Source organism: Malaclemys terrapin, chromosome 1 (assembly GCF_027887155.1).
Source record: "Malaclemys terrapin pileata isolate rMalTer1 chromosome 1, rMalTer1.hap1, whole genome shotgun sequence".
Lineage (NCBI taxonomy): Eukaryota > Metazoa > Chordata > Testudines > Emydidae > Malaclemys > Malaclemys terrapin.
In genome coordinates this window covers 266,117,328-266,140,859 of record NC_071505.1, presented here as the reverse complement: position 1 = coordinate 266,140,859, position 23,532 = coordinate 266,117,328, and the positions used below count along the sequence as shown (strand labels likewise).

At 44.4% G+C, this 23,532-nt stretch overlaps 1 protein-coding gene across 1 annotated transcript; it reads left to right on the top strand.

Moving 5' to 3' along the window:
• Window positions 1-1,854: 1,854 nt before the first annotated feature.
• LOC128838922 (maestro heat-like repeat-containing protein family member 6) lies at window positions 1,855-19,058 on the top strand. The gene is made up of 15 exons (XM_054031468.1): window positions 1,855-1,992; window positions 5,303-5,455; window positions 6,539-6,693; window positions 7,168-7,336; window positions 10,108-10,277; window positions 12,390-12,524; window positions 12,655-12,769; window positions 13,118-13,261; window positions 13,627-13,806; window positions 14,993-15,148; window positions 15,573-15,665; window positions 16,001-16,103; window positions 16,432-16,497; window positions 17,678-17,759; window positions 19,037-19,058. The coding sequence occupies exons 1-15, from the start codon at window positions 1,855-1,857 to the stop codon at window positions 19,056-19,058; spliced, it is 1,881 nt and encodes a 626-aa protein (XP_053887443.1).
• The last annotated feature ends 4,474 nt before the right edge of the window (window positions 19,059-23,532 follow it).

Sequence of the window (23,532 nt, the reverse complement as noted above, 5' to 3'; positions counted from 1 at the left end):
GGGAACTATAACAGATTCGTATCCTTTTTGGCCTGGACACAGAGTGGGGACACATACCACACTGTTAATAGTAGGTTGCAGGGTCACATTGTGGCGCTGGTTTCACAGTGTTTTTTCATTTAATTTTAAAACAAAAATGTGTTTTCTTGGTAACCACGCTACCTGTGAGTGACGTTCCTGTCCATTGTGCCCTGACCTTGGAGCCCTGCACTGCTACCCAATACAGATCGATGGTTTTTACTCTCTCTAACTCTCTGTTGTTCTAATCCAATCTAATCTGATGTCATCTCCTTCGATGCACCATCACTCATGCAGTTTTCACTTGGCTGCTTACCCCCAGTTCTGTGGTTTCCAGGTGATAGTTACCAGGTTAATGCCATCCTCAGAGTTGTTTGCCAGCAGCAGCCAGTCCTCCCCAGGCTGAGACTTTTTTGAATGCCAGATTTCCTGAGGTAGCTCTCAGTTTCCTGGCTGGGACATAGAATTTGAAGTAAAATTCTTACAGAGGATATTGCTGGGAAAATTCTTGACCTGAACATATCCAATATTTGAGCGGACAGTGGTGTCTCCTGGGAATGGCAATTAAAAAACATTAAATTTTAAGCTTAGAGTTTTGAACTACATGATTAGCGAAGTGAGAATTTGAATGACTGAAACTCTAGTCCTTGTCTGGATGAAGAAATGTCTGTTATGTGGTACCTCATTTTGGCACCGGAAGCATCTGTGAGCTCAGCTGTTCCAAAGCAAAATAAAATGTTAATCATTAATGGCAGCTTCTAATATTTTAGGAAAGTCTGTGCAATCGTATCTCAACAGCACATTAGTCAGTGTGTCCCTTTGAATTTGAAACAAATAGGAAATATTTTAGGGTGAAGACTGTCTTAGTATATCAACTTTTAATTAATAGAAATTAATATTTGGAAACAAAGACATTCTCATGACCAAAGTATACCCACTGGTAGAAATGTAAGTTACTAACATAAAAAGAGAAAGGTTTAAATTTACCACACATAGTTAAAAAAAACATTAATTAACACCCCTGCATGATAAGTAGGTAATTATTATATCCATTTTACAAATGGGAAACTGAGGCCTCAATAATTTAGGGCCAACATTTCAAACTTGAATGCCTTAAGTTATCCAGAGTTATCATAATTGATGATAAGAATGTTGGAAGGGATAGAAAACCTTACTGGGTTTAAACCCATCTCTAACTATTAGAGATTAGGATGAGACATAATGTGGAGGCCAGATTACCCCACATCTGCCTACTGCGGAGTTTTTGCACCTTCCTCTTAAGCAGCTGGTGCTGACCACTGGCGGAGACAGGATACTAAGTAGTTGGACCCTGGGTATGATCCAATCTGGCATTTCCTGTGTTCCTACATTGATTATCAGAGATGCTGAGTATCCACAATTTCCATTGAAGTCAATGGCACCCAAGTTTGGAAATTCTGGCCAAAAGGACGCACCCAAAGGCTACACATAGTTAGGCAGTGGCAGAGCTAGAATTAGAATAAGGAGCTTCTGGCTCCCAGTCTTATACCATTTTCACTAGACCACACTGTCTCTCTGTGGTAGGAATAAAAATGGGTGGATTTTCTCTCTGTCTTGCTTGTAGGATGGCATTAGCTCTAAAGAAATTCATCAAAACAACCTATATTATCTATTTGGAGCTGAAGAAAGTTCCCAGCAGAGATCATCTTCTTAGATGAAAATATACAGCTGTGCTTGGGGAATAAGGCAAACACTGAACCAACAGCAGCAGGTAACTTTTGAAACAGGAAAATCAGACACACAGTGGTGTAGGAGAAGGTTCTAACTGGTGAACTAGAGCCTAAGCCCCGTATTATAATGGAGGAGGCAGAAAGCATCACCCTGCAGCAGGAGGAGGAAAAAGAGAATATCAGTGCAGAAGGGGAAAGCGCAAAGACATATCGTGGTTTTAATACAGCTGTCTCCCTACAGCAGGAAGAGAAGAGCAACTATGAGGTACAAACATTCACCATTTATTATGCAAATCATGGCTTCTTTGCAGGGGTGTAAGTGGCCGGTACGGGCTGGTACAGCATACCGGTAAGAAGCCAGTACCAGCCTGTATGCAGCCGACGTTAAAGCACTGCCGCGGCAAAGGACCCTCCTTAAAGCACTGCCATGGCAGCACTTTAACCTCACTGCCCCTTCCCCCTCCCCTGGGCCACCGACGGGGGTAAGAGGGGCAGTTGCCCCAGGGCCGGTGATTTAAAAGGGCTTGGAGCTCCTGGCTGATGCCACCACTACCACAACAGAAGCCGGAGTCCCAGGCCCTTTTAAACTGCTGCTGGAGCCCTGGGCAGTGCGGGCCAGGCAGCATGGATGGGCTGGCTGGCGGAGGCTGACCGGCGGAGGCTGACCCCAGCCCCACCTCTTCTGCCAGAGGCCATGCCTCTTCCGCCAGAGGCCACTCCCCTTCCGGGGGCCTAGAGCTGGGCCCCCGTACTGGTAAGTGTTTCATATTACTTTCACACCTGCTTCTTTGCCTCGCATGCTCCAGCCCTTTCTCTGTATGCCCCATGCCTTCACTTGGTCTGTTTATTCCCACACGCTGAGAGCATCTTGTTTGTGTGCTCTTGGTCAACTCTCTGCACACTCCAGGCTCTTTCTCTGCCCACTTAACCCTACATACAACAAGGTCCTCTCTATGCACACATTTCCCTGCATGCTCTGGCCCTTATCTTCACACATCTACTGCAGGTTTCTGGCCCTTATCTGCATGCTACTGCCCCTATTTTCCCTCCAGACACTTATCCTGCATGCTCTGGGCCTTCTTTTTGTACACCTATCTCATACAGTTCAAGCCATTTTATAAACTATGATATTAAAGATTAAGGAAACCTGCTGTGAGATTTTATAACACATCTGACACCAGGAAGGAAGCTTCCTCTCCAATTCAGGGCTTTAACTAGACTTCTGGTAGTATCAGTCTTTTGAATGCAGGTGATATAAGTCATCTGAAGGAACTCAAATATAAAATTGCAGAACTACTAACTGTGGTATGTAACCTATCACTTAAATCAGCTTCTGTACCAGATGACTGGAGGATAGCTAATGTGACACCAATTTTTCAAAAGGGCTTGTAGGCGTGCGGGACTCACCCCTGCGGCGCCTCCTGCTGGTCATCTCAGGAATTAGCTCTTCCAGCCTTTGGAGCGCCCTCTGCAGGCCGCTGTCCCGCCCAGGACCTGGTGCCCCTTTACCCTGGGGCTGCCCCCTAGCAATAACCCCACCATTCTTTATGGTCTCCTCTCTCTGGGAAACCCCCAACCCTCTATCCCCACCTTGCCTCAGCCTATGGACCACTGCCAGTCACCATCTAGCCCCCTTTCACTGGGGCCGACTGCAGTCTGTATAAGCCAGTCATCATAGGCAAGGGAGGTTTTGACCTGCTGCCTTTCCCTGCAACCCAGTACCTTCAGGGGCCTTGGACCAGCCCCTGCAGCCTGGGGAGTTGCCAGCAGGGAGCTCCCCAGCTCCTCTGGTCTTCCCCAGCCCTGCTTCACTCCAGTACCCTTTAGCACTCAGGCAGCTAGGTCCATCTCCCTCCTCAGCTAGAGGGACACTCTTGGGCCTCTGGCTTACAGCCTTTTTATACAGGTCAGCTGTGGCCTGATTAGGGCGTGGCCCAGCTGCGGCCACTTCCCCAGTCAGCCCAGCTTTTCCCCTGCCATAGCCCTCTCCCAGGACTGTTTTAAGCCCTTCAGGGCAGGAGCGGTGTAACCACCCCACTACAGGGCTCCTTAAGCGATCCTGGCAATTACAGGCCGGTAAGCCTCACTTCAGTACCAGGCAAATTGGTTGAAACTATAGTAAAGAACAGAATTATCAAACAGATTGATGAACATGATTTGTTGGGGAAGAGTCAGCATGGCTTTTATAAAAGGAATCTTGCCTCACCAGTCTATTAGAATTCTTTGAGGGGGTCAACAAACATGTGAACAGGAGTGATCCAGTGGATATAGTATATTTGGACTTTCAGAAAGCCTTTGACAAGGTTCCTTTCCAAAGGCTCATAAGCAAAGTAAGGAGCTATGGGATAAGAGGGAAGGTCCTCTCGTGGATCAGTAAAAGTTAAAAGACAGGAAATAAAGGGTAGGAATAAATGGTCAGTATTCAGAATGGAGAGCGGTAAATAGTGGTTTCCCCCAGGAATCTGTAGTAGGACCAGTATTGTTGAACATGTTAATAAATGATCTGGAAAAAGAGGTAAAAAGTGAGGTGGCAAAGTTTGCAGATGATACAAAATTACTCAAAACAGTTAAGTCCAAAGCAGACTGCAAAGATTTACAAAGGGAACTCACAATACCATGTGACTGAGTAACAAACTGGCATATGAAATTCAGTGTTGATAAATGCAAAGTAATGCACTTTGGAAAACATAATCCCAACTATACATTTGTAGTGATGGGGTCTAAATTAGCTGTTTCCACTCAAGAAAGAGATCTTGGAGTCTTTGTGGATAGTTCTCTGAAAACATCTGCTCGATGTGCAGTGGCAGTCAAAAAAGCGAACAGAATGTTAGGAACTATTAGGAAAGAGATAGATAAGACAGTAAATGCCACCACTAAATCCATGGTACAACCACACGTTGAACACCGCATACAGCTCTGGTCACCCCATCTCAAAATAGATGTATGAGAAATTGAAAAAATACAGAGAAGGACAACAAAAATGATTAGGGGTATGGAACAGCTTCCATCTGAGGAGAGATTAAAAAGACTGGGACTAGTCAGCTTGGAAAAGCGATAACCAAGGAGCGATATGATAGAGTCTATAAAATCATGACTGGTGTGAGAAAGTGAATAAGAAATTGTTATTTACCCATTCACATAACACAAGAACCAGGGGCCACCCAATGAAATTAATAGTCAGGAGGTTTAAAACAAACATAAGGAAGTTCTTCTTCAGACATTGCACAACCCATGGAACTTGTTGCCAGGAGATGTTATGAAGGCCAAAAATATAACTGGGTTTCGAAAAGAATTTGATGAGTTAGTGGAGGGTAGGTCCATCAATGGCTATTAGCTGATATGTTCAGGGATGCAACCCCATGCTCTGGGTGTCCGTAAGCCTCTGACTACCGAAAGCTGGGACTGGACAAGGGATGGATCACTTGATGATTGCCCTGTTCTGTTCATTCCCATTGAAGCATATGGCATTATCCGCTGTCAGAAGACAGGATACTGGGCTAGATGAACCATTGGTCTGGCCCAGTATGGCCATTCTTATGTTTTTATTTACAAAGGCTTTTCCCTGTTTCCTTCAGATCTATGAGGAATCTGGTCCCCTGGCTACAGTTACTAGCCAGATCCTTGTAGCTGCGGCTGGTCTGACAGACACAGTGAAAACCAATGCTCAGGCAGCTGCAGTAATGTTGACCTCAGTCCTGAAAGAGCAGAGGCACAATATTAAGGAAAAGGTAAGAGGTTGGGAAAGTTAGAATTCTCTTTTCTGGATCTAGAAGATGGAATTTGCATTCTTTAAAGTCTCTGAGTTGCATTTCTCTTTACAAGTTTGAAGCCTGTAGCACAGGCTCAGAATTATCTTTTTAAAAAGATAATCCAAACTTTTTCCTCAAGGACTCTGCAGTCCCCTCTTGTTCTGCTTAAAAGGTAAATGAGCAAATCCTTCCTATGTCTTTCTATGAGTATTTGTATCCTGTTTGTATAAAAGCACAGTCTACAAAACAAGAAAATGCATCTGAAATATCAGATGTCAATTGGGGTCAGCAAATTGATCATCCAAACCTTAAACAAAGCATTTTTAGGGAATTGAGGTAGTTTGGTTGACTATTATTTCTTTTCATTGTTTTTCATTTTCACTGCATCTTTGCATTTCCTAGATCTGGATGGGACTAGAAGCCAAAATAATGCAAGTGCCAAAATAATGCAAGAAAAAACACATTCATGGTATTTCCAGACTCAACAGAGGCAGGAACTACCAGAAATCCTGTAAGGAACCCAGTGTTCAAGCTCTCAAATCCAGTTTTGCAGACACAGAAGGTTCAGATAGTTTGAAAGAGTGTCCACATTTGGGATGCGTATCTGATACAAATATCTGAACCCTTAAAGATTCAACTTTCACTAATTATAAATGGTCAATGGGTAATCATTATGTAAATTGTCACATGAGATTAGGATTACTCAGAAGTCCAGCAATTACAATGGTGACACTTGACGAACTGGATTAGCAAATCTTCCCATATATGCCCTTTGTTTGTTTCTCTATCAGGGCCTAATCTTGCAAAATGCTTAGTGCCCTCAATTCCTATTGAAACTGATGGAAGTTGAGGGTGCACAGATTATGCTCATCACCTTGTAGCATAAGGCCTTTAGTTCTTCTGACCCCTGGAGTTGCTTTGTTTGTTATTCAGCAGGGGGATTCTGTAGCACCATGAATCAGTCCCACCCAGACACTCATCATTGCTACATTCAGGCATAAACTGGAAGGGGAATGAAACCACAGAAGAAAGTCTCTAAACCAGTTTTATTGTTTTTTACAGGTGCCAGAGATCATGGATAGTATTTATTTCCACCTGCAGGCTATCCAGGAGGCCAGTGCCAGACAGGCTGCTACGGGTGCTGTGTGTTTATTAGCTGAAAAGCACACAAGAGAAGTAGTCTCAGCCCTACTGAGACTCTCACTCACATGTGACAGGTAAAATTGCTGCACTGCTCTCTTTCATGGTTCCAAAGCTGAGTGAGGACAGAGATGGAATCTGGTCTCAATCCACTTCCCCATAGATGGAAAGATAGGAGGAACAGGATGCTGAATACAATAGAGTTAATCCCAATGACTTTTTTATATGTAAAATAGTGTTTGTAATTAAAAACAAGAAAACCAAATAGAGCAGCAGAAGTCTGATAATCCCTGTCAACTTTGATATGATGCAGACTCAGAGTGCCTTCTGCTATCAGGGTGTTCCTCCATGCCCTTTTGAAGGACAGCAATTCTTTCTACCGAAGACTACATGATCCCAGTTACTAAACATATGTCTCAGCTCCCAACTGTGCTACTCCAGAACTAAGTTCCTTCACTGACCTCCACTCATGGCCATAGCTCTGCTTACTAGCACAGAACGACTGTGAAGAGATCTGTAAATCACATATTCCTGTGTTTTCGAATCTGCAGCCATGTCAGTCAGATCTGGGAGGCCCTAGGCAAAGCCAAAAAAAGTGTCAGCCTCCGGGTGCTTGCTGAGCTCCTGGAGATGCTAAAAAGAAGACCATGCCTCAAGAAGAGTGAAACCTCTGAGTCAAGAAATAGCTTTGAGGATAATGCCTCTCTTTTGCCTCTAGCTGTAAGTAATAACCCAAATATTACCCTCCAATCCCCCAGCTTCTGGACTTGTCTATATGGCTACCTAGGAGTTATATACTTCATGGCAACCTGTGCAGGGAGCTCTCATCCCTTGGAAGATGGAGAGACCTAGAGAGCATGATATGCTGCTGGGTCTTTCTAGGACAGCTCTTGGGTGGTAGCTTTTACTGCTGCAGGAGCCTTTCCAGAACTAAGCAGCAAGGAAGGAGAAACCGAGGTTAGGGGAAATTGGTCTGCTTTGTGTTTTGGAACTGGGGTCCTTAGTGATGGATAGTACTTTTGGGTACATTTAGGGTCTCAACCTATAGTAGAGGCTGGTCAAAATCTCCCCTTTACCTCCTCATCTCCCTCCATTGCATTGGTATGGAATTTCATTGTAAACATGGGCAGAGACCCTGAGACCAGAGTGGCTGAAGACTGGGTCAGGTATTATTTGTGGAGTAACACTGGGGAAGGAAGAACCCCGAGAAAGGGTAGATTTCTTGTATTGGACTTTTGCTGGAAGGGCAGGTCAGTGTTTGTTGAAAGGGGTGAAATTTAACCCAAATCTAAACTTTTGCTGACGTAGCTATGTCAGCTGGGGGTACGATGAGCAGTGAGCTCTAAACGACATAGCTGTGTGAGCAAAAGCCCCAGCATAGGTTATGTCTCTCAGGAGGGCTGCAATAAGCTGTGCTGGCAAAAGCACAGTTTTGCTGGTATGAGCTGCATCCCCATTAGGAGCTCTTTGCTGGTATCGTATACTGGTATATATAGCATCAAAATGCTCCTGCTGTAGACCTGGTCTTAATTTAGGTGGAGAGCCAAAGAACCCACAGGCCAGAGAAACAGAAGAAGGGTCCATGTTACTATTGCAACAAGGTATGACCTCCTCTACCAAGAAAGAAATGTATAATATTATGCTCAGTACTGGATGTCTGAGTTTGGAGAGATATAGCTCCATGGCACAGGGAAACAAGAGAGATCCTTCATGTCCTTACCCAGGGCCGGCTCCAGCATTTCTGCCGCCCCAAGCCAAAAAAAAAAAAAAAAAAAGCTGCAATCGCGATTGCGATCAGCGGCGGCAATTGGGAAAAAAAAAGAAAAAAAGCCGCGATCGGCAGCAGCAGTTCAGCGGCAGGTCCTTCGCTCCTAGAGGGAGTGAGGGACCTGCCGCCCCCGAATTGCCGCAGGTGCCGCCCCTCTCCCTTGGCCGCCCCAAGCACCTGCCTGTTAAGCTGGTGCCTGGAGCCGGCCCTGTCCTTGCCAAAGCCATGACAGCTTCCTCATCTTTTCCTGCTTTGCCTCTCTCCTCACCCAAGACATTAACCTTCTTACAGGAGCACGGAACATGAGTACTTTTGTAGGTCATGACATCAGCTACTCATTCAACGAGGGGTTGACTGTGAAGCAGACTGAGGGCTTGGCTACACTTGCAAGTTAGAGTGCATTAAATCAGCCCCGGGTGCCCTAACTCCTGAAGTGTCCACACTGGCAAGGCACTTAGAGCGCCTGGACTCTGCACCTGGAGCACTCCTGGTAATCTACCTCCACAAGAAGCATAAAGCTTTCTGCACCCCAGCAGAAATGCCCAGGTGTAAGTGTGGACGACGTATTGCATTACTGCACTGCGATTGGCCTCCGGAAACATCCCATAATCCCCTGAAATCAAGTGGCCATTCTTGTCGTTGTTTTGAACTCGGCTGCAGGCATACAGGTATTCCCTTTCAAAGCTCCGTTTCTGACAACCGGCATGCTTATCTGCTCTGGGACAAAGGGTACGTCTACACTTACTTCCTGGTTCGGCGGCAGGCAATCGATCTTCTGGGATCGATCCCGGAAGTGCTCGCCGTCGACGCCAGTACTCCAGCTCGGCGAGAGGAGTACACGGCATCGACGGGGGAGCCTGCCTGCTGCGTCTGGACCCGCAGTAAGTTCGGACTAAGGTACTTCGAATTCAGCTATGTTATTAACGTAGCTGAATTTGCGTACCTTAGTCTGAAGTGGGGGGTTAGTGTGGACCAAGCCAAAGCAACCATTATTGTGGAATGCTGTTGTTGTGAGTGTGTGTGAAAGAGGGAGGCAGGGGTAGGGAGGTCTGCTGCTGTCTGAACTTACAAGAACCCAAAACACACTGTCTCTCCCCCCACATACACACTCCACCCCCCATTTGAAAAGCACGCCCCAACTACTTGCACACTGGGATAGCTACCACAATGCACTGCTCTTTGTGGCATTGCAAGAGCTGCTAATGTGGCCATGCCAGTGCGCTTGCAGCTGACAGTGTAAACACGTGGCAGGGTTTTCCCTGCTGCGGTCTCTGAAGGCTGGTTTAACTCCCAGCGGTCTACATCTGCAAGTGTAGCCAAGCCCTGAGTAGAGCTCATGTTATACTGGAATGCTCCAGATTGCCGCTCTGGCACTATTGGAGGGCATTCTGGTACTTCTGGTAGTATCACGTACGAATGATAGTTCCAGAACTACGTTCTGGCACTTCTCTTTTTAGGACTTTCACCCTTCCTCAGTACAGCCAGGACCTGCAGTTTATGAAACAAGTAACCGGGATGCAAATCAAAGTTGGGCCTCTGTAGCATGATAGTGCCGTGTACTGGCTGCTCTAATGACAATATTTCATGGGACACAGTTCCATTTTCTGTGATTTACTGTGAGCCAGGAGAGGAACAAAGCATATTTGTGGCAGAGAAAAAAAACCGTTGGCAGGAAATGGAGGATTTTAGAGTTAAATTTGTGTCTAATTTTTATCTTTTTCAGGCAACAAGGGCCCTGTGCATAATATTCAGTAATAAAGAATGCAAAGTGCCTATGGATGCCTTTTATGTATCTGTGTTAATCTTCCTGATCATTCAGCTGCATTACCTGGTGAGCCTCCCAAAGGTTGTGTGTGGCTGGGAGGACAGGTTCCAAACATCCAGCTTTGTGAGGTAATTTCTGACAAGGTGCTAATTAGGTGGATAATCCTATTTCTGTGAATCACCATCATCAAAGTCTCAGTGGTAATCCACGGCCCCATAGTTTGAGAACCTCTGCACTAGAGGAACTTCTGATTTAGATTTCAGAGTAGCAGCCGTGTTAGTCTGTATCCGCAAAAAGAAGAACAGGAGTACTTGTGGCACCTTAGAGACTAACAAATTTATTAGAGCATAAGCTTTCGTGGACTACAGCCCAAGCTTATGCTCTAATAAATTTGTTAGTCTCTAAGGTGCCACAAGTACTCCTGTTCTTCTTTTTTCTGATTTAGAAACTCTCCTATGGGATGATCTACATAGGGAAATTCTGAGGAGAGTGTTTAGGACATCCTGCTTAGAAGACAATTCCCCAGTCAGGCCTATCCCCTGGAAGAATATTTCTGTCAGAGCAATCTCTTAGAATAATGCTCCCTGATGGGTTTGAGATAAGAGGCTTTAATTAATGCAAAAGAAACAGTATCAATATTTAATGAATGTTCTTTGGAGGATGGGGTGGGAGGAGGTTAATCCATGTATGTTTTTTTAAATGCAGATAACAAGGAAAGTATTAGAATGTCTGGAAACAGAATCTCTCCTGCTTCATCTCTTCTGTTTGTTCTAATTTTGATACCTGTACCCACTGCCTTCTCTGCTTATTTATTTGCGTAAAAGGCCTTATGCACTGGGTGCCAACAATTAATTAACAAACATGAAAAAGCCATAAGATGCTGCATTAAAAGAACTGAAATGAAAAAAGAAATGTTTCTAACATAGTGTAACAGGCCAGGGATAATCTAGGGAGGTGAACTCTGTGTAACACTCAGCCTATCTTGCTTCACTGGGTTTCCAGTAAATACTGGGGCTTTCTTCCGACTGTGGTTTTTGGAGTTTCTTACTCCTTTGAATTTCATTTGGGGTTTTCGTTTGAGATGAACCAAAACCCCAAAAGGACATTCAGCAGGAATGTTTGTGTTCTTTCTTGGCTAGGGTAAAAAAAATGCAAAAAGACAGTTTGCCTCCAAAAGATAAATTCATCCTAAGCATTCCTTTCCTTAGCTTAATTAGTGTGGGGACAAGATGATCCCCAGCAGATGCATGCTATGAAACAGAGGAGAAGTGGGGCTACCAGCTGGACTTCCCTGACTCAGAAAGGCAGATACTTAGGGATTCAAGTTCAGATGTATTCAAAGTAAACCTCAAAGGGCTCAAATCCCACTGCAGTTTAGTATGGTGATGCTCATAGGTTTGATATCTTGGCTGTACATCATGGCTACAAATGTAACAAACATGCTAAAACAGGGATCGGCAACCTCTGGCATGCAGCTCACCAGGGTAAGTTTGTTTACCTGCCATCTCCGCAGGTTTGGCTGATCGCGGCTCCAACTGGCCGCGGTTTGCCATCCCAGGCCAATGGGGGCTGTGGGAAGCGGCGTGGGCCAAGGGATGTGCTGGCCATAGCTTCCCGCTGCCCCCATTGCCCTGGAGCGGTGAACCGCAGCCAGTGGGAGCCGCGATCCTGCAGAGGCGGCAGGTAAACAAACTGGCCCGGCTCACCAGGGTGAGCTGCATGCCAGAGGTTGCCGACCCATGTGCTAAAATGTAAACATCAGTGTTAGCTATGCTGCACACATATGTCATTTGAAGGCATAGACCCCAGGAATTTTGGCTCCAAAAACACAGGACTGTCCTACTGGAACCAAATAAAGTCTCCATTAGCCATATTTCTTGACCAGTCCAGCCACTCCCTTGTAGGGTGACATATACTAGTAACCATTTGAATAAGTCTATGAGATGGCAGTCACATAATTCTCACTCTATCCAGTACAATATACCATGTGGTGAAAAAGGGGTTCTGATGGCTTAATTACATTAGTTTATTAACTTAGCATTTTAGCCATAGGCCATTGCACATAATACAATCAATAAATAAAAATTTTAAACTGACACAACCCCTAAAAACAGATATAAATTTTAAATACAAAAATTAAAAACACAAGTTTAGCCCTTCAATTGCTTTGTATAACAAAATCTATGTCTTGGTGTGTCTCCAAATATCACTCATCTATCACTCTCTTGTCCGGAATTTAGCTGTGCAGTGGAGACTCTGAAAGCTGTGATTAAAAGAGAAAAATCCTCTTTGATGCAATCTGTGAGTCTGGGAGGAGGCTGGGACCTTTTATCCATGCCAGAGACTTACCTGGAAGGAGTTCTTCTTCTGGCTAGGTAAGTGATTGGAGCGTTGAGTTCATCTGGCTCTTCTGGACAACGTGGTTTCTGTCTGGAGTATCCTCTAGTGCTTGGCTTATTTACTCTCTCTCCCCCAATAGTAAAAGTTTTGGTATGTGTTCTACAGAGCCATTGTAAAACACCACCGGAGCCTAGATTTTGCTGTGTTTACCAGGGTGTGCCCTCTCCTGCACCATGGGGATGACAAGCAGAAGCTGACCGCAATGGCCTTGTTCACAGAGGTAAGACTCTTATATGCTGTAAATGTTTGGGATTCTTGGGAACTGCTCACTCTCAGGCTAGCTCAGTGAGGTAATGGGTCATTTGCATCGACATCTCAGCTGACCCATGGGTAGAATCTCTCCATTGCCCTGCACCTTATATCGTAATTTATACCAGTGCAAAGTGGGCATAAAACATTGCTGTTCTGATTTGGTGTGATTTAAATCTACTTTGCTCTGGCCTAAAATGACCACATAAGGTGCATGGCAACAGAGAATCAAGTCCAGGAAATTTTATATCTGATATGACCCATAGAAAAATCTTTCTATTTGCCTGTCAGCTACTTATTATGTGTTCTGCCTCTTTAGCTTCTCTCTACTGAGTCCACATATCTGACATTAAAAAAGCAATATATTCTGGGCCACCTGAAGAACTGGCACATTGATCCAAGTCCTACTGTCCGTTGGTTTGGTCTTCTTGGACTTGGAAATGTTGCACTTCACCTGCAGAAGGTGAGTGATGATTGTTTATACATGAAATCAAACTCTAGAGGACTGTCAAGGATATTTAAACCTACCATGAAAGCAATTAAACAAACCACACCTCTACCAAAGTAGAATAAGAAGTGCTGGAGGGAGTCAGGACTCAGTGAGAGATACCTGGTACAGCCACAGAATCTGCCCATGAATCTTCAAGGAGAAAAATAACTGTTCCTCACTGTCTCTAATACCTTCTGCCTCAGCTACAGGGGGATGAGCACCTTTGTTGTGTATCTGGGTATCTTCCTTTCCATCCATCTTAGAAGAAATGGCTATGGGATTGTGAGATTGTTATTATACTTCTAGGGATGTGAGCAACAAATTTCCATTTCTTGCAGCAGAAAGAAGTCAAAGCCCTGCTTACTGATATCCTGGAGTCTTTTAATGACCCTGAGGAGAAGGTAATTCTGATGGCTTTTGAAGCTGCTACCAAAATTGTCACCCGCCACAAGCACAAGGGCCATCTTGGCACAGAATTTGTGAAAACTGCCAGACAGCTTCACCCATTCCTGGCTGACGTAAGGCACAATGGTGGGGGAGACTGTTGAAGTGAGTGTGGTTAAACTTTTGCGGGAGGTGGGGGGGAGGGGTGATGAAGCTTGTGTGTATATGTCAAATAAAAATAGAAGCCAAATCTTACTCTATAGCAAACATTGTTGCTACTCTTGTCTGTTACTGTATTGGTTGCAACTGAACACTCCTGTTTTCAGGTCCTGTTAGGTAAGAATAATTTCTGATGGAAAAAAGAGATTTGCTCCCATAAGGATTGGAGACAAAGACTAACTACGGACAGGCTAAAATCCTATCTGATTGGATTCAAGCAATATAAAAGGCCTGAGTCTGCATTCTCACTGGTGCAAATGAGGAGTAATCCACTGAAGCTAATGGAGTTACACCAGCATGAAATCTGTGTGAGGGCAAAATCAAGCCCAGAGTGTATAAGCAATAATACACTACAGGGTGTGCTATTATTGTCATACACAAATCACAGACAACAAAATAAAAGGCATGGTGTGCAGATCTGGTGTTTATATATATACACAGAGACACACAAATCCAGTGTATTACTTGATAGGGTGTGCAGATGCCTAAGCCAAAAGTGGTGCATCTCCTGCATGCATCTGTCACTGATACTGCACATGCTGGAGATATTACCATTGCCTTAATTCAGTAACATTTAGCACTTACAGGGTACAGAGCTTTTCATCTTGAAAGTGCTTTACAAACTTTAACTAATTAAGCTTCACAGAAGCCCTGTGCAGTAGGTAAATGTTGTTATCCTCATTTGTGTAGATGGGAAAACCAGGACTCAGATGTTCAATGACTTGCACAACCAAGGTCACACTATGAGTTACAAAAACCTCAAAGTATAAGTGACCAAACCCCAGGAGAGGGAAAGTGAAGAACACTTTAAACTAGAATCTTATGCCTCTCTTATTTGACTGTATTTTGGGGCCTAAATACTACGAGCTGTACTCATACACACATGGAATAGAAACAAATGGGAGTTTTTGGCTCTGGCTTTAGTACTCCTTTGATCATTCCTTTCTTTAACCCATTTAATCAATAGAAATGTTTGACAGAGTCTGGCTTTTGGTAAGTTAAAAAAACAATTTTCTCTCCATGGTTTGCATTATGCTGTGATCACTCAGTAAATTGCATGGAAATGCCCTTTGTTGAGGTTCTTTCCTTTGTCATTCACAGGAGAGGCACAAAATATGCTGTGCTGCAACTGAGCTTTTTGGGGATCTGCTCAGGGCCCTGAATAGGAAAGATAAATCTCTCATGCAGGAGCAGGTCCTCAGCAGTATGGTCCCACTGCTCCTGAATCTGCAGCAACAGCATCCTGATGTGATCAAGGTAAATGCCACTGCCCTAAGTTCCACAGCACAACACTACAAGCCTGATCTTCAGACTTTCCTGCTAAACTCCCAAGGCTGCATCACCTTACCTTTTTCATGCTAGTATCCCAAGACTCCTGGTTTTCATGCGATCATACATTCTGTGCAGGTCGTTAGTGAAGTGGAGATTAAGAATTTATTCCATTACCAGGAAGAGGGATATGAATGGCTCAGACAACTATATGGCCCCTAACAGACTACTTCCCTATGATCGCTATGAACAAAAGTATGTTAAAGGCCAGGGGGAACAATATGGCCTACTGAGCCCTCTCTTTAATATTCATTTCAACTGGATTTCCATTCTCAGTTGTCACCTATTTGATAATATTATTGGTACTCCTCTCTGTTAACTCTGGAAACCCTTCTTGTTTCATCTTTTGTAGAGCTGTACAGACACCTTACAGGAGTGTAAAGTCTTCTTGGGATGGACCTTAAATGACAACCAGGAGTCCTGGGACACTATCTGTGAGCATCTTGTAAGAGAACTCTGGGATTTCCTTCATTCTGCACGTTGCTTTTTCAGTGGTGTGGGAGGAAAAGAAGGGTAACAAAAATAAGCTTAATTTTTAAATTGTGAGGGACTTCCATCTCCTCCAGTACATCACCTGACGTGGCTCATGAAGTTCAACACCATCGCCATCTGGTATTTCTACTCTTTGGGGGTAATCCAGTCAATGACTCTAGATACTTAAAACATTTTGTTTGGAAAGGATTGTTTGTTGATAGGCATTAGGCATAGGCTTGTGGAATATAGGCACTAAAGGGATGTTCGTTCCTCACTAATCTGAGATTCTTCTTTGTTTTTTTCCAGATCGAGCAATACCCAGGAAGACTATGGATCTTCTTACATCAGGCCCAAGAGTATCTCAGAAGCCCATGGACTTCTTCAGGAAGAGCTGCCGGCATATTCATAGGTAAACACTAAGTTATTTGATCTCCTTCAGCTTCCATCACCACCCTTAACAAGTTCAGGACTGTTTCCTACAGCAGCAAGAGCTAATCCCTTAGTTCCAAGAGTCTTGATTTCCATCACCTGAAGGACTTAACACTAGAGTTTACGCAAAAATAGAGGAAACGCATTAGAGCCTTAACATCTCTTGTTCGTCCCACTACACTACCCCTAAACCACTTTCCAGACATCCACCTCATTATCTAGGAGTTTGGTGGCAGAACAAAATATTAGACATTTCACTGGAGGATATGAAATGTTATGTGACATTAATTGCTTTTATTTACCTCTAGACTTCATAATCCAGCATATGGAATACAGCCTAGTGGAAAAAGAAGCCATAGATTTATTGCAGTGTGGTAAGTAATGACTTCCAGTTTAAAACCAAGTGTGTTTCCTTGGCATTGACACACAGACATCTACATATCTCTGTCTGTGATTGCACATGTCCATCCTTCACTTCAATCGTGGTATCTTCATGTCAACCTTGTGTGACAATTGCAAGCTGAGAACCAGCAACCAGTTACGATTTCCTGATTCTCTGCCCCAGCGCAGGTCAAAGCAACCTCCTTTACCTTGCACTATCTCTTGGAGAGGGTTGGCAGTTAGCACAAGTTAGAGGCACACTTGGCCTGCTCTAACTGTATCAGGGTAGAGAATCAGGGTGCCGTTGCTGGTTCTCATCTCCCCACCACACCCTCCCTTGGACTGCTCTGGGTAGCTGTTTGCTAGGCACTCCCCTACACTCAGACAGCGTGAGTAGAGCACTTATCCTTCTATCCCTGGGGCGCTAAATGCTCAGCAGGGAAGCAGGCAAAAAAAAAAAATAAGAAAAACCACCCAGAGTTACTCCCTCCAATCCACTGGGTGAGCTGCTGAGTTCCTTGGGCTGCGGCTGGGGTGGTTGGAGGCAAATGAGGAGGTGGTACCCCCTACCTACTCTCCCCTATTTCAGGCATTTTCATTTAAAAACCACAGGATGCAGTTCAGATAACATTTACATTCATAATCAAATACAAGTTTTCTTCTTAAAATAGTAACCTTCAAGGGCCACAGTTTAGAGGCTTGAGGTTTATAAGTGGCCCTTGGGTTACAGGTTGGACTACCATGGCATAGATAACTTAATCATAGACTTTTTGTAGCATTTATGTATATGATTCCATCAATCATTATCATCTATTCCAGACAAGCCTCTGGAGCCTCTCCCCCTCCCTCACCCATGGAGTAGTAACATGACATTTAGAAAGAGATCAGGCTTTCAAAGTTCACACAAGATGAGATGAGAGCAGACTGCGCTCAATGAAAGTCCCTTAAGAATAAGGTTAGACAGAGCTCTCCAAGTAACATGTGACAGTGGGGGTGGAGAGGCTTCTGGGATGCGTGAGTGATCATGCAGGAGTCCCCATGGTAGCTGGGACTGGTGACAGTGAGAAGATCCAGGTCATTTCTGTCTTTATGCGGCAGTTCTGCCCTGCCCTTTGCTCTTTGGTTCAGCTTTCATGTCTTTACCGTTAGAATCAGAACTATCAATCCAGCCAGTTGCCAGTATCACCACTGAGGAGATGGAGCGAGTACGCAGGCCTTACCCAGCACCATGTGCCATGGCCTGCTGCTTCCTGTGGTAAGCTTTGCCTCATTTTGTCTAATAGAAACATGCAAAAATGAGCAATGACCTCCATTATTGTCACAGTGCTGGTGTAATGGATCCAGGACAACTTAATATTCATAATCTTTATCAAATTCAGGTCCTTCTCCAAAAGCACAAGCCCTATCTTCTGAACTAAAGGAGACTCTCCATTAGCTGTGACAATATTTGTGCTTATATGTAGAGCTGGACCCACAACTAGGAAAACACATCTCAAGCAATGCTGCTTTGTTGAAATTTCCACCCCAAAATTTACAAACCCAAGAGGCTCAGAAAGTTTAGAGGAGGTGTTGGAAAGGCTCTAACTCAAACCACTGAACTTTTTGAAGTTTCTGAATTTCTAATATAAAGTGTCATAATGCCAAAGCTTAAAATCAGAGAACTAAGGAATAGTCAGAAGCCCTACAAGTAAAATTGTGAAATATAACTAAATAGGGCTTAGATCCAGTGCCCATTGAAATCAGTGGCAAAGCTCCAATTGATTACAAGATATCATATACTGTGTGCAGTTTTGTATCTCTGAATCTAGAGGGATGCAGCTCATTGAGGAACCCAGGTGGGGTTTTCTCAGATGTTTAAAGGGATCTATCACGTCCCTTCTGAAACCCTGGCAACTTCTCCAATTCTCCACTGCAGATCCTGTATTCCAAACCAACATCTTTTGAAAAAAAGAGCACTGGGTGAGTCACCTTTAGAATAATGGCATCTCCTGTGGAGTCACAGAGGAGTCTCTATAGGATACAAGGAGCAGATGGGGGGTGCCAACTAGGATATTGGGAACATGAGAAGGGGAGGATTCAGGAGGTACCTGGGATATACTGGATTTAGGTCACAGTCAGAAAAAGATAGAGACTAGAGCTGTCCGGAGGCTTACAATTTTGTTTCATGAAGACTTCAAGGTTTCAAAATTTGTTTTCATTCTGAATTGGAATGAAAACCAAACTTTTTGAAAGTTTTCACGAAACAGAATGTTGTTGAAATGCCCATTTTCAGATGGAAAAGTGAGGTTTGCTGTTTGGGTCCTCCTACGCCTAACTGACCAGAGAGTCCACCTCAGAAATCTTTCCATTAAATAGGTCATCAAAATCAATACATCTCTACAAAAAGTTGCGGTTTCAACAAAAACTGCATTTTCTGACCCAAAAAAAGTTGTGTTAAAAATGTTATGGCCAATTCTTGTGGAGACTTTTTCTGTGGGAAATTGTTGATTTTTTTGTGCTGTGTTTCTAACTGGACTTTGTTCTATGTTTCAGTTCTTGTGGATTTGCTATTTGATCCTGAGGCCTCTGTCCATACCATGATCACCATCCACCTCAAGATAGAGCAGGAATCAGTAACGTGTGCAATTATCAGTGAAAATTATCTTCTCCTTCTTCCTAGAACTTTATTTGATAATAGTAGCATCCAGCAATTAACAATGCAGTCAACTATTGCCAGCATTCTTCTGTTAGATCATCACGTCAGAGATACTGCCTTGTTTGTTTGTTCTTTGGGGTTGTTTTTCTGTAAAAGTTGGACAATTCAACCAAGAATGTTCACTGATGTTTGTGATGGGATGTATCAAACCCACGCTGGGTCAGAAGGGGTTAATAAGAACCTGTGGGCTCAATCAGCCTTGCCCTGCTATACTGGCAATAGGTGTCGCCTAGAGGAGGGAGTTAAAAGGACTGAACCCAGTCCTGTTGGGGGCTGACCAGGAAGAAAAGCAAATTGCTGACTCTCACTCAGTGAGAGAAGCCTGGCTGGAGTCAGGATGCTGAGTGGGACTGCTGGCAGACAGAGCCTCCATGAAGGAAGGTAGCCCAAGGCAGTTTGGAAGGAGCGTGGAAGGAAGTGAGTCCTCTAGGATTCTCCATGCTGGGGTCGGGGGGATCCTGCAGAGAGCAGGAAAACTCCAGCTGAGTCAGGAACTGCCCTGCCAGGGGAACAGAGAAACCTCTCCTGCAGCAGAACTCACTGCTTGGGCAGAAAGCACTAAGAAGCTCTGCAGTGAGCCTGGGAAGAGACTTAAAGAAAGAGGAGCTGATACCCAGTGTGCTCAAGAGGAGTCTGTGGCAGAGGCACAAGATAGGGCAAGGTAGGAGGTGGTCCAGAGAGGCAGCCAGGGGTCTGTGTAGTCAGGCCTTGACTGCTTGTTAAAGGGTCCCTGGACCAGAACTCAGTGGAGAGGGATAGCCTGGGTTCCCCTACTGAAGAAAGTGGAGCTGAAACCCCTGACGAGAGCTAAGGCCTATTGAAACCCCATGATAGCAGAGATAAGTCAGGAGTCAGACCTAAGTTCTAATGTGAAGTCCGTGAACATTTGTTTGTTGGACAGTTGGTTTACCCCAGAACGGGTAGAACTATGTGTGACCTGGCTGGAGAGCCAGGTTGCAAGGAGAAGCAGCCCCCGCAGAGCCAGAGCAGCTGTCCACAGTGGATGCTAAAGGAGGAGAGCCTGCTATACTGTGCTCAGCTGCAAAGGGGCACGTCTGTGAGTCACTCACTTACATCTTATATTCAGATTTAAATAGGAAGGGGAAATAACCCACAAAGAACCACAGATGAATCAGTCTTTTAACTGGTTCTGTTTTCAACCAAGTTCCAGAGGTTGCATCTAGATGTCCCTGCCAGCAGGTAGGGGATCTTGGGGGACAACTACTGCACTGGTGGGGTATAAAATAAACTTTATTAAGAAAATGCAAAAAATTTTTAATAGTGGGAAAATTTAATAGTGAGGGGTATGGGGTTTGTTAAGGTAGACAATTGGGGAGGGGTTTCTTTTAGTAAATAGGATAGGGGGTTTCAATAGTGGGGTACAATACAGTGGGGTACAATACAGTTGGTAACCAATTAACACTGAAGTATAAATGTAACAATTTCTATGTAAAGGGTGTGTCACAGCAGCATATAACCAACTAACAGGTATGGGTAAAATGTGTTAACCAACAACTCTAGGTAAAAATGTGTCACAGTGGTGTAAATGTAAAATGTGAGGGGTGTTAGAGAGAAAAAGGGTAACCAATGGGGTTTTATGCTAGACTTCAGTAATACAATTGAGGTCTGGCAGCAGTAGGAGCAGGGTGAGCACGTGGGGGAAGGGATTAAGAGAGAGAGAGACACAGAGAGCAGATCGGCTGCAAGTTTAAACAGCAGAGAGACAATTATACAGAACACAGCAAAAGCTTATCTATGATTTAACTTAACCAAAACTACACAAATTAGCAAGTACAAGTAATAAAACACAATGCAACAATTCTTTAAGCCTAACTTACAGAGTACAATGCAAGCAATTTTCTAAACCTAACTTAACCACAACTATGCAAAATGAAATTACAATTTATCTAGACTAAAGGCTAAATCTAACCGAATGGGTGCACCTTATACTAGGGGTAGTTCCAGAGGGCAGAGTGGTGTGTGCCCAGGATACAGCTTCAAGGGGGGGGGGGAGTGTTTAACTAGTGGTGACTGCAAGCAGGCTTATTTCTAGCAGCAAAGGCACTGCGGAGCTAGAAGCAGATTACAGATACAGACCAAGGAGTTAGCTTGGGTCTGCCTGCTGGGGAAAGAAAGCCAGCAGCTAGAACAAGGGGAGTGTGCAAGAGGTTTTTCCTTACCAATCCCCAAAGCAGCAGCAGGAACAGCAGTTTCAGCATCAGAGGACGCAGAGAGGACTCGATTCGCTTACAATAATCAGGAGATCTCCAGGCACAAATTCGTTGTTCGTGGGAGGGGAGTTTAAAAACAAACAAGAGCAGGGAGAGGGCCCCCCAAAGACCCCTAGCTAATCAGACCAGGTGGCAAAGCAAGGACCTTCTCCGGGGGTCTGATCAGAAAATGTCTGGTTTTAAGGGCGAATTCAGGCAGTTTCCCGCCAGTAACTTTGATTGGTTCCCCTTAATCCAGGGGAGGAGAGAAGGCAGGGAAACTGCAGGTAGGCACAGGACATGTCTGGGCAAGTTCTGAGTCACAGGTATGACTCATATGCTCAGCTATGTGGCCACTTTAGGTCTTGCATACCTGGGCAGAGCACCCTACACTGAGCCGGGTCCGAACAAAGAAGCTAGACAAAGGAGCGAAAAATCCCCCACCTCCCTGAGCAGAGCAATGGCTCCAGTCAGTCTGCACAAGCCATTTCCATGAGCAGGGCCAGGGTGTGACTTTGGTCAGTTCCATGGCCGGGGGGCGGCCACTCAGCACAAACAGAAAGGAAGGGGAAAAAAGGAATCCACAGGGGGACAGCTGTAACAGACACTAGACTGTGATTCCACTTAGGTGCCGCAGAAGGGACTAGCTCTGTGGCCCCTCTGTTCTCTGAATGAGAGGTGCAGAACAGAAGTGGTGTCAAGCCATCTCGGCCATACAGCATGGAGCTGCACTCAACCCCCTGGCATGTACAGGTATGTCTATACTGCAACTGGGATCATGCCCCCAGTCCAGGCAGACAGACTTGTGCTAGCTCTACTAGACCTAGTGCACTAAAAATAGCAGTGCGGACATTCAGCCTTCCAAAGTCAAGGCTGCCCTGGCTCCGAGCTTGGGTGGCTAGAGTGAGTGCCAGTGATGCAATGTCCTTGCTGCTAATCTGTAGCATGCTGGGTTTAGCAGAGCTAGAAAAAGTCTTTCTACCTGGGCAGGAGGCACGCTCTCAGCTGCAGTATAGATATACCGCAAGAGTACTCCATAGTGCTCCATGGTGGTCCACTGGCCAATAAAAGAACAGCTGGAGTCTCATCCAATCTTCCTTTTATCAGAAGGATGGCAGCTGGTACTGGGGTGGCTAAAGAGAAGAATACATTTTAAAAATCAGTGACTTGTCAGGGCTTTGAAAGAAGGATAAGGAGACCCTTTCTTGCCTCCCCCCTTTTAATATGGAGTACTATGTATTTCTGGGCTGCCTGCCATCAACGACCCAGTGCTGAGCTGTGTAGCTTGCTTCTCTCTGATAATAAAGATGCGTCTGTGTTATTTTGCAGTGTTTTAGTTAAATGCTAATGCCGTTCTCATCATTTCAGAGTTTTCTTGCCAAAGTGAACTCAAACTGCTGCAGTAGACTGCCTGATTGAGAAAAAATATTTCACAAAAAAATTCAGATCATCATTTTTTCAAATTTGCAGCACCACTTCTTTTCATTTTCAGCAATTTTTATGAAGATTTTTATTGGAATCGTTATCAAAATATTAGAAAGATTTTGTTTATTGAAAATATTTTGAAGTTCCTGACTCCCTAATATAAACTGCTATAACTTCCCAAATGTCTAAACAATTCAGAATCACAGAAAATCTGGATTGGTCAGTAGCCCAAAAAGTACAATGGGAAAACTTACAGAACTAGCTGAGCAAGTCTGCACATATTTGCCTTTCAGCAGTTATTTGGTAGTTCCCCTCACTACAGAAATCACCGTTACTCTTCACAAAGGAGTTTTCTGCAGGAACAAACAGGAGACTGGGTCCCTTACACTCAAAGATAAACAGGAAGAGAAAAGAACAAACAAGTAACCCTAAAAACAGTCTCTTTATTCGTTCTTTTTGATTCTAGGTCACTGAATTCATAACTTTAAAAACCAGCCAGGGCCAGCACTCTGTCCCATGTATTTAAGAAGCTTACCCTAGAACTGCCCGCTTAGGTTCTCAGGCATCCATTCTTTATGGCAGCTACAGAGGAACACTGATGTATCTCAGATTTCTAAACATTATTTCTCATACTTACACTCCAAGGTGCAAGATGGGAAGGAATCTCCTGACCTCAAATCATGCTCTTCCATGACCAA

Bases quoted from the DNA above. Each gene is read 5' to 3' on its own strand.
- LOC128838922 (XM_054031468.1), top strand. From the start codon at position 1,855: ATGGAGGAGGCAGAAAGCATCACCCTGCAGCAGGAGGAGGAAAAAGAG. The intron at 7,337-10,107 runs GTAAGTAATAAC...TATCTTTTTCAG, and splicing joins CCTCTCTTTTGCCTCTAGCT to GCAACAAGGGCCCTGTGCAT. The intron at 10,278-12,389 runs GTAATTTCTGAC...TCCGGAATTTAG, and splicing joins CAAACATCCAGCTTTGTGAG to CTGTGCAGTGGAGACTCTGA.